The sequence below is a fragment of the Argiope bruennichi genome, chromosome 3 (assembly GCF_947563725.1).
Source record: "Argiope bruennichi chromosome 3, qqArgBrue1.1, whole genome shotgun sequence".
Taxonomy (NCBI): Eukaryota; Metazoa; Arthropoda; class Arachnida; order Araneae; family Araneidae; genus Argiope; species Argiope bruennichi.
Genome location: NC_079153.1, coordinates 113,850,886 through 113,862,696, shown reverse-complemented (window position 1 = coordinate 113,862,696; position 11,811 = coordinate 113,850,886). Strand labels below are relative to the sequence as shown.

At 32.6% G+C, this 11,811-nt stretch overlaps 1 protein-coding gene across 4 annotated transcripts in view; it reads right to left on the bottom strand.

Moving 5' to 3' along the window:
• Positions 1-613: 613 nt before the first annotated feature.
• The window catches only part of LOC129963234 (uncharacterized), a 43,905-nt gene continuing 32,707 nt past the window's right edge, over positions 614-11,811 (bottom strand). For all 4 annotated transcript variants that reach the window (XM_056077444.1, XM_056077443.1, XM_056077445.1 and 1 more), the window contains exons 2-6: positions 8,959-9,165; positions 6,798-7,018; positions 5,897-6,056; positions 3,233-3,388; positions 614-1,499 (exon numbers count right to left, since the gene is read on the bottom strand). In XM_056077444.1, coding sequence (XP_055933419.1) covers positions 1,370-1,499; positions 3,233-3,388; positions 5,897-6,056; positions 6,798-7,018; positions 8,959-9,137 — 846 coding nt within the window. In that variant the 5' untranslated portion in view covers positions 9,138-9,165 and the 3' untranslated portion in view covers positions 614-1,369. The remainder of the gene's footprint in view (positions 1,500-3,232; positions 3,389-5,896; positions 6,057-6,797; positions 7,019-8,958; positions 9,166-11,811) is intronic.

Here is an 11,811-nt window from a genome sequence, read left to right as displayed (position 1 = left end):
ATAAAGACCCCTGAGCACCCGAGGACAGAAGTCTGACTTCTAGCTCATATGAAGATGGCACACACACATTCACTTGCACAATCCCTTGCTACAGGAGGGGGGGGGCACATTCACACACCTCACAGAAAGAACACAAATGAAGAACAAACATGCCAGAACCGGGATTCGAACCCGGGACGCCCAGATCACGGGGAAGATGCGCTACCCCTATGTCATGACTCCTGCTCCACCAGATTGTCTCACAGGAATTAAAGACAACTCTTGTGGGTTTTTATTTAATAGATATTTTTATATATGCTTAATATGTCTGTGAAGAAAGTTTCTGTGTAGCATAAAGTAATCTTCTCATCTATTCCTTTTAAATGTAAAATTATAAGAATGCCTTTTTTTAGCAAATTTGTCGTAGTTATAAGTTTTAATGATTTATTGTTAATAATATGTTTTCATTTCCAAGTCGTATGATATAATAATTATTCAAAAATTTTCCATTGTTATTATCCTAATGATAAAACTGATTAAATAATAAAATCGACTTTAATTATTTCATATTCTATGTAAACAGCAAAAAATAAATGTTACGGTAACAAAAACAAATACGCAAAGAATCAGAATATTATTGCTAACAAACAGTTTTATTTATCTCTCAGAAATACAATAATAACAACTGAAAATTTAAAAAGCAACAATAACAAGAAAAACTAACAATGTTTACAAATAAATGCAGCTGACATTTTACAACTTCATTTAAATTGTTTAAAATTCACTCAAGTCTTGACAGAAACAAATAACAACCCATTTGAAATAACGTTCTTTTTTCCGGATATGTTAAGTTAAATATTTTGCTTAATAAAAGTTATTTCCATTACTTATAATTATTGTTATTATTAAGTATTTATATTTTTAGAATTACATTCATTTAAAAATTTAGAGTATACAGTTACCGAAAATATCTTTTTACAGTCTGCATCATTAGCTTCAAGCTTGCTAAAGTGCAATAAAAATAAATTTTAATATTATATTCCACATTTTGTGGAAAGTAAATAAAACAGATTTTTTTTTCAATAAAAAGTGACAAATTCTTTATATCGTAATAAATAGCAAAAGCAATGCTTGTCAAGAATTACTCAACCCGTATTCTGTTTTGATATGATGACAACTTTTTGACGCAATTTTTACACTTTAACCGCATTAGCTATTCTCTCTACTTTGTTTGACAAAGCATTCAAATTTGTAACACATGAACATATTCTAAATCAAGCAACATTTCTGTAACTATTTCATAAGTAATTGTGAAATCTTTTGCTGCTTATAGATAAAACGCGTGCGATACAGATTGAAACGCATTTTGTACATGAACACAAGCTTTGGTTTAAAAGGGCAAAGTGATATCAAGAGGTCCAGGGAAGGGCAGCTTCTTGTATCTCTTGGCTTGTCTCCACTGCCAGGTTTTCTGTGCCTTCGTGTCCTTCTCATATTCAACGCACTTCAGTTTCAAAAATCTGAAGAAATAAAAAGAAAAGAATACGATTTCATTTAGATAAATTTATGGAAATGAACACAGAAATTTAAGAAAAAAAAAATCCTCGCATTTTAAGTTATGAATAAAAGTATCGATGGCCTTCTTTCAATTTTCTATTGTGGTGAAAGCTTATAAGCCAGTTAACAGCTAAGCTGCAACAGCAATTGTTTTTGTATCGTGGTCATGTTACTGGACTGCGAACCACAAGGTCCCAAGTTCTATCCCCGCTCATGCCAAAATCCTCCACATTGGTGACCTCGAACAATGAACCTTCGTAAAGCTGATGTGGCGCCATCTACCTACAGCAAACCAAAGTCGTCAGACGCACTTGACGCAGTAACCACACACGCTCGCCATAACGCTAGGCGTTATTCAAATGGATACAGGCACATTAGAATCAACAGCTAATACACCACCACTCAACAGCCATATCGTTCGTCTCACCTCCGACTGACTGGAGGGAGAGTCTGTGGTGAAGGCTTATAAGCCAGTTAACAGCTACGCTGCACGAGCAATTGCTTTTGTATAGTGGTCATGTTACTGGACTGCGAACTACATGGTCCCAGATTCTATCCCCGCTCATACCAATACCGCCATATTATGAAAATTATCTTAAGGCTACAAAATATATATCTCGCTCTCTAGGAATTAGAAATTCGGATCCATTTTAAACATCAAATTGAATAAGAGAAATTGCTTTTAAACAAGCATTCAGAATTTTTTTCATTAAATTTTTCATCGATAACACATATAATTGGCGCAATATGAAAATTTGCATAATAACAAATAGCGTTTCATTTGGACTCAAATGCCTTAGATTATCCATGGCGGACCCGTTTTCGATATTAACCTAGTCATGCAAGTTTTTTTTAATATATTTATATCTAATAAGGGTAAGAGTAGTTAGTAAATACTCTAAAAATTGCTTCAGGCGCTTAAAATACAGTCCATTGTACCAGGTTAGTTAAACTGCAAAATGGAATCGTTCAATGTCATCTTTCGTGCTATTCGTCGGGGAAATATTTTATCAAATTCTTATTTGATATTTTATTTTCATTTATTATAGTATAAAATTAATATATCGAATCAACTGACGCAGTAACAAAATATTTTCTTTGAAATTAGATTCTACTTCTACACAAACCTATCGATGGGCCGCGGTGGCCTGGTGGTAAGTTCTCGGCTTCGGAACCGGAGGGTGTCAGGTTCGAGACCCGATTCCATCGAAAAACCGTCGTGTAAGGGGGTCAGTTGCACGTTAAATTCGTCCTGACCAAACGTCCTCCCGCTGATGTGGTGTGGTGTGGTGTGGAGAGGGGGGTGCCTGCTCAGGTGTCGTCCTCGTCATCAGACCGCGATTCAAAAGTACGAGTTCCGTCCCAAAATAGTCCAAGTGTTGCTTCAAGCGGGGCGTTAATATAACCAAACCAACCAACCAACAAACATATTGATTTCTAAAATATGTTAAAAGATTCGAAATCTCTTTTCTTGCATAATCCTCCAACAAACCAATTAGAAGTTGAAAAAGAGTAGTGGCGCCCTCTTTAGATCTCTATATGTTTTCGGATCAAGCGTGTGTGATACAAGTAACTAAATATGGTTCCCAGATTGATGAATGTGTTAGATCTCATTGATTAGAGTATAACGATTCTATTCTAAACATATAAACAAAAACAAAAAATGTGCATTATTTGCATAGTTTAGAAAACTTACGTTTTATACTTCTTGCACTTCTTAGTCGTTGGATAATCATAATAGTAGCATGGTCTCTTCAAAACATTGAAGTATGTGTTTCCAATAGTATTGGACGTAACGCTGTTCACACGTTTCAGGCAATCGTAAAAGTCATCGTCGCACTTACAGTTCAGTCTGTAAAAAATAAAATTGAAGGATGATTCGCAATTCTAATCCAAAACATTGTGGTATGATATGGTTTCAGGATTGATGCATCTGTCTTATATGATTATATTTTAATCGTTTTTAATTTTATAGCAATCATAACTAAGATCGTAATATCATAAATTATAACAATTAATCATACATTTGAAATAAAATTGTTATTACAAAATTATTATTATTATTCGAAAAGGTACTTTTTTAGCGTTGAAGAGACGTAAAAATGGTTCCTATACAATAATATTCTTTAGTTATTTAGAAGAAAAAAAAAACATTAAGGCATTCATTAATTTTTAAGGCCGGTATGGCTTGGTTGGTAGAGTGTCGGATTCGCGTCCATTAGGTTGCGAGTTCGAATCCCGCCGGCCGAAGATTCCCCGCGTGCTTGGTGGCTGACGCGCGTTAAATCTGTCGTGGTCACGCAGTCCTCCATGTCGAGAGTAATACCACTGGGGGTATTGGATCAGGGGTGGTCGTTCTCTGATTCAGGTCTAAATTACGATCTGTGGTTGAGTAAATGAAATGCGTGAGTGAAGTCCGCCCCGTAAAAAGGGTTGTGACGTGTGTGTAGCTAAGTCGTTCTCTTGGCCCTAGGTGGCGCTACTATAGAAGCAAGAGGCATTCTTCTCAGGCTTAAATCGGCTGTCTTCGAACAGCGGGTTTGTCCATGGTAAGTGCCATAAGAAACAACAACATTAATTTTTAATTAAACTAAAATTCTGAACGCTCTTTTTTAGATAACACTTATAAATCGTGGCATAACTATACGCCAAATTCAGTAGTTCCAGGTCTAACGGTTTTCTTTGTTTTGGATAATTTTTACGTTATGCAGTTTGCAAAAAATAGTCTAACTGAACAATATAAGATTATTTTAAAAAATTTAAAATATTTGTTTCTAATTAAATACTCCAGATAGAGGCTCATGCATACACAACTACATAAAGGAATTTTATGCATTTGCAAAATCATTGTAAAAGAAGCGCTGTTATTTGTTTGCGAATAATTGGCGACGCCTCAGGAAAGCTCATTTTGTATATTGAAGTGTGCAAACATCGGGATTGATCATCTTAAAACTTTCTGACATATTCCCGATTAAAGATATTATTTCTGACCCCCGTATAAAATTTCGAACCTTGGGGAAGGTCGCGAATACCTTTCATGGCATTGGCGAAAGATACTTGCGAAATAGATCTTTGGCGCGAATTAACATTTCTACTGAATCTTCCATGTGATTCTTGGCAATAAAGAGTACATGAAATCGAATATGCGTTTTTTCCAACAGATTCGAACCAAAATTTGATGCAGAACCGCAAATGTAATCATGAAATCACATGCCAAATTTGTTGTATTTGCATTTTCTAGTTGTCACGTTTACATGCTGGTAAAGCATAGACTGATAGAGAGTGAAATCCTTGATGGCTTTGATTCCAAGTTTAACAGGTACCTACACCTCAGATATTAAATCTTTGTGTCAAATTTTATCCATATAGCTTTCTTCATTTGATCGTTATCATGTTAATTGATGTTCGAATAGCCAGATCGACAGATTTCCTTTGAATAGATTTCACTCGAAATTTGATGAAAATCTACACATTTGATGCAAAGACCGTATAACAAATTTCATTTGTTTAGCTCAAAGGCGTTTTTGAATTTTATGTGTCGCAAATAGACAGACATAATGGCACAAAATCTGTTTTTCGAACTCTAGGGGGGGGGGATATGTAACGCAAAGATTCGTCAAAATCTCGAACTCGTATTTTTGACGATTACAATACTTTCTCTATAATTTCACACAAGACCAAGTAAAAAGTGAATATATTGTTGCATTTCAGCGTAAATTCAACAAAGCACTGCCAACTCATAAACAGATTTACAGTTTGGTATAAGAAATTCATAGATTCATATGTAAAGGGGAAAAAGGCATTGTCAGTCCTCGCATGTAAGATAAACTGTTTCAAAGTGTAACTATAAAAATTCCACAAGTAGGGAAGCAGAGAATATGGAATTTTGCACTCAACAGTACTATAACCTATGCCTGCTATTTCTCAAGATTTGTAAAAACAAATTGTAATAGCAGTTAATTCAATAATCGGAGAGCAGTTATGTCATGTGTGACAAGAAACAGACTTAAGATTCGTTGTTAATCGCAAAACGAACAAAATTCGTATTGAAAGCGCAAAATAAAATTTTGAACCTTTTCTTTTCTAACGATGTATCGTATTCGTATCTTTTTTCTTTCATTGGAAATAAATATTTTAAATGCTTTCCTCTTCTTTGAATAACTTGCTTTAACATTCGAAAGCTATTGTGTAGAGAACATTAGTTTAAAGTACTAAGAGTTGCAAAAAGTTTGTCCGCGTGAAAATAAATAAGTATTTTCTATTGATTCTCAAAGCAATAAGTGTTTGTCTCGGTACACCAATAGGCTTTTTGGTTTAAGAAAACAGGAAAAAATTGCAGATGGAAGAAATGCGGCAATACTTTGTGAAAGGCGAGTTGTTGGTGAGGTTGTATTTTGTTCCCCCGCCTTCGATGAGGTCGTCGCACTTGTCGTGGGCCCGACAGCATCTGTCGGTGTCCTGGTGGAATCCCAAATCATCGTCGTTCTTGGCTTTGTCTCCCGCGCCACACCATTTCGTGCCTGAAAGGATTCTTATATAAATCCAAGCAGTGACAACAGACATATTCCAAAGTGTTCCAAATAGTATATGTATATTTTAAAAATATAGTCCAGTCAAATTGTACTTTGACATGGTAGAAATTCATAAATCAATTCTGTTTACTTTAAGACATTGAGTTGGTTATCCGAAACTGTCATCTAACGTTTGCATCCGTTTCTGTTCCCGGATAAACGTAAAATAAAACACTAGTTTTTCGGGATTAAATAAAAAGCTATTGATCCGGAAGAGGAAAATTAAATTGAAATGTTTTAAGTATAATATAAGCAGTAGAATTTTATAATTGTTTGATTGGATAAAGAGCAAGTTTTTAAAGTATTTTTCCCTTTTTTTTTAATTTGAGGCAAAATTTTGTAACACCGTTTAATTATATGTTTTATGGAACAGAATAAAACTTTTAAAAATTCAAGCCCGATATCTGAATTGTTTTTGAATAATTCGAATTTGTCTAAACAACATTAATGCCGAAAACTGCCCATATAAGTACTTTTCTATATATGCCTTCAGGTGATATCATAATAGAAAATTTTCAAAAAAGGCAAGATTAAATTTGAAGCTATAATTTTATCTTACTAATTATTAGGACTGAAATCATTTTTCCATGATTGTTGCACTAGCGAAAACACTAATAGCGTGCATGTATGTTTTTAGTAGAAATAGTTCCAAATATAACGGGGTTTTTTTTCACTCGTTTCAAAACTCACCTGGAAAAATGACCCATCCATCGGCAGGCCCACTCAGAGGAGAAGGGAGTGGAGTGGTCATTTTGTCGATATCTTCAGAGGGAGTGACGTCATTATTTTCCACAGATCGCCTCCGACGAGAGAATGTAGTGCATTCTTCCACCAATTCTTGCATCTGTGCCCGCGTGGGACGGCGAAGGAGCTTGTCTTTGGAGATTCTTCGGATAGCTTCGGTCAGTTTTCTGAAAAATGAACACTCATTTAACCCTTATAAAGCATTTTTTTAATCAGAGAATATTCAAAGAAGCAGTATATTTCCTTCTCCATTTTTTTTTAAATCGTTGGCTACCACTGGGGGAGGGGCACTTCAGAGATGAGTTTGTGACGATTTCGGTATGGTAGTTGGTTTTCGCCCTGAAATGGGAAAATGGTGGGGATCGGCTACCTTCTACCGATGACTGGATAATGGGCACCGTGACTGGTGATAGCCCTTATGACTCAAACAAAGTTCCCGCCAGTGTTGCTATCTCGGTGGTCCGGCCAATCAATATAATTCCGCGTGCCTTATTGGAAGGTCGGAGTATCAGGTTATGGTTATGGATTTTAAGTCATTGAAAGAAAAGATATATTATCCTTTTATATCCGCCTACGATTTGATCTTTTTTATCTTCATATGTAATAAAACTAGCATTTCACATTTGATGAAGTCATATTAGTTTACACTAAGTCCTAACCATCTCCTTAATAAATATTTTGAGTTATATTATGCACATGAGGTCAAACCCAATAAACAATTTACTACTGTCATCCATAAAGAAATGATTCATAAAAAAGTAAATGGATTTTTTTTACGTGAAAAATGTTCAAAATCTTATATATATAGGAATGAATTATTTATCAATAAATGACAAATAATGTTTACATACATAAATTAATTCATGAGCTCAAAAGGAAATTCGTAAATTGAAATGAAGTAGTGGATCTCAGACCAACTATCATTATAAATTTAATCGGACACTTGTGTATGAACTTCTTGATAGCGATTAATTGCCAAAATAACTATCAAAGCTGTTATGTTAGTCAATTAATTATGTCCACTAATGGCATACGATTAATACACAGGTACCCGATTTTGTGTTTCATAGGAAAATAAATATATTTCAATTTACTCTGGGAATCTATTTAAGAGTAAAGAGTACTCAAAATGCCGTACATGCATAATCAGAATAAAAGACTGAATTAGGTACTTATTGATATTTACAGCCTCGCATTAAATCTCCGACAAATGAAATCATAATACAATCATCTTGGCATCTTATGTAAAATTAACCATGTCGTAGTCTGAAATTCATTAACATGAAAAAAACGTAATAAGAAATTAAAATGTGTGTAAATTCTATCTTAGAAACATAAAAAAACATATTAGGAATTTAAAAATTGTAAACACATAATCTTAAAAAATACTAAAATATCTAGCTAAAGGGAGTTCCAAAATAAGACATTAAACTTGCTAAGAAACTAATTAAAGATTTCATAAAATTTCTAATAATTTATATAAATTCGTAATAACTGAATTTGGGAAACACATTCTCAAATAATTTGCTTCCTTAAACGTTATGATTGAAAAATAAAAGTGAATAAATATTATATTATTATCTCACTTATTAGCATAAAATGCCCAACAACATTGTTACGATATCTTTACGATATCAGCCAACATTCAAAATATTGGACAACTTTGTTTAAATATCGTACAGAATCTTGTGCTAATAGGGTCACTTCTCCATTATACTGGTGTGGTGTGTTGTGGAGAGGGGGTGCCAGCTCAGGTGTCGTCGTCGTCATCTGACTCGATTCAAAATTACGAGGTCCATCCCAAAATAGACCTAGTGTTGCTTCAAACGGGACGTTAATATAACTAAACTCAACTCTTTTCCATTATAAGTAAATTAAAATCAACTAAAGGTGTTATAGAATTATTGAGCATTTGGAAAATAAAATACTTTTAAAACTAGTGATGGGTTTAATTTTATAATGGAACCACTCTAAATATGTAAAAGTGGTGTACTGTATAGTTACACTATTTATATTGAGAATTGCCTCTTTCATTTTAATTCAAAAGTATTTTATTCACTACAATGCACCCATGCTTGTACACTGAATCAAAAAAGACAACACTCACTCATCAGAAAATATTTCACAGTTGGAGCCATCTTCATCCGTCCATGTGACTACTACAATGGTCCTGTTGTCTTCGTAATTGGGGTCCTGCAGGACGAATATCTTCTCCCTATGCTCATGACACCAAGTAGGAACGCAGCAGAACACGGCGGTGACCAGAAGAATGACTAGAAATCCCATGCTTCAGGATTTAGCTTCGCTGTAATCGCTGGAAATGAAGGAGGTGGCCATAAGTTATAGTGTTGTAAGTTTGCATAGTGACAGAATCTTCAAAGTATTATTATTGCTTATAAAATGTGAAATATTCAGGACAAGTGCAGATTACATGAATAGGTCATAAAGCAACAAAAAGAAATTAAAGAAATGGTTCAGGATTTAGGGTTAGAGATTAGTATAGTAACAAAATGTTCAAATAATTTTTATTTTTGTATTATTTACAATTATTTACAATAATTATTTACAATAATATATTATTTACAATAGCAAATAATACAAATTGTATTATTTGCATTAATAAAACAAACACAGATTATTTCAGTGGAACACAAATCGACGGCAAGAAATGATCATGAATTATGATATAGAGATTTACATAGTGACAAAGTGTTAAAAAATTTCCGAATAAACTGTTTACTAGAAGTTAAAATATTAAAAGCAGGCGGTGATTAAGTAAGTAGAACGTAGATAAGCAAGTGTTAGTAATAAAATAAATATCGTTGTTCACCCAACAAGGTGTAATCTGCGCTACTTTTACTGAAAAAAATGAATAATTATTTGGATATCATAGTCATAAATATTTGATAAATTACAAAACATGAAATTTTCCTGACTTACATTATGATTGTAATTTCCCAACCATTTCACTAACACGAAAAGTATTAAAAACATTTCATCTACAAGTGAAATTTATTAACATCTATTTTAACGTGCCCCTTCATATTGCCAAAGATGCCAACAATGCCATATCGCCAAAGTAGTACATGTAAAATTCAACTAAGCAAAACATTAATAAACAAATCAAAAATGTTTTTTTCTAGACGAGCTACTCCGCTAACCATTTTAGTTTAGAATTTTGACGACAAGCTCAAGGAGAATATTAAATTACAGCTTGAAAAAATTCAAGGTACTTATCGGTTATAACAGCGACCAAAAAGAGCCAAGAAACAATTTCGCCAATTTGGCCATTTCAATCATCAAATTATATAGCATGGGATTCGTACGATCAAAATTTTTCATAATGAATGATAGTATATTTTATTAAATATAAATGAGTATTTTTTTATAAATTTTGGAGAAATTTTTTTCTTGATGCTTTTTTGTCGCCATTAAAATCGAATTGTACAAATTCAAACATGATGATAGTATCATGTTTCTAAGCCTAACAGAAAATAATTGTTTATGAAATTGGTTAAAATCTGATTTTATTTACCTTTTGAGTTTCTATTCAATATACTTAACCCTGAACAAGCATGAGCAGTAATTTTTCAAGTAACCGCATATAGTACTCGTATTTTTACCATTTTTTACTTTGGAAAGTTGGCATTGTTGGCATCATTGGCGATGTGAAGGAACACATTAAAATAGATTTACACAATGAAATTTGGAAATGCTTCGAATTATCAATATGTGCTTCGAATTATCAATGTAAAAAAAAACTGTTATGTTTTATAAATGTACATCAAATAGTGAACACATATATGTCAAACAAAGTTATAAAGAAGATCGTAGACTTTCTTAGCATTCAAATTTATAAACGAATAAATCAATCTCCATATTGCTAACATATTTTGAATTAAAAGTTCATAAAATAATATAAGTAAGTGCATGAAAATTAAACCTGCAGTGGATATTACTTATAGAAATAATTCAAATCAGTATTTTTTAAAGAAAAGACAATAGTGTTTTCTATGTTATAGCATTCAACTGACGTTGCTTTTAAATAAGTTATGAATTTTCAATTTTTTTTAACGTGATAACGTTAATATGCTGACCCAATATTCAAAAATTGCATAATTGATTAAAAATAGTGAAAAATAGTCAAAAAGGTCGATGAGTAAACCTAGAACTACTAAATTTAAAAGGTAGCTTGTTTGAGTAAAAGGTGCTAACTAAAAAAACATTTCCAAAATTTAATTAGACTTTTGATTAAAAGAATTAATCGAAGTGTAAACATTTTTTCCTTTAATAACTTCATAGCACCTTAATACACACAAACAATTTTTACGCCTTTTTAAAATAAAAAAATACTTTTTCAATAGTACTAATTTTATTTTCATACAATGTTTTCTCTCTCATTTCATTACATTTTTAGATAAATATTTCAAATATATTTTGCAATAATATTTTCCATTGTTTTAGAAAATGTGTTTATACAAACCCCGTTAGAACGATATTAAATACATTTCTCTGCGCACATTATCATTATCGTAGCTAAATCTTAAGTGATACAGAGATAGATGAATCAATCTTAAAATTTTATTATGTCATATGATGTTTTTAATATGATATGAATGGCCATTTGAAAACTGAAACAATAAGAAATTTTGACGAGATTTTAAAACTAGGTACTGCCGTGAAACACATTTTTTACATGAAGTAAATAAACTGTATTATTAGCGTCCAATTATACAGTTTACGAACTACACTTTTTTCGTATTTTTATGACATCTTTTTTTCCTCCCCTTGAAATACACACAATGGTGAAAATGATTTCACTTTCATATTTCGTACATATTGATATTTTCGAAATTTGGGAATAAAGATGAACAAAAATACATTTTACTGAACTGAAACTGCCTTGTTAAGTACTTATTCTCAAATATCCTCTTCCAACGCAGTAAAATAGATCATTCTA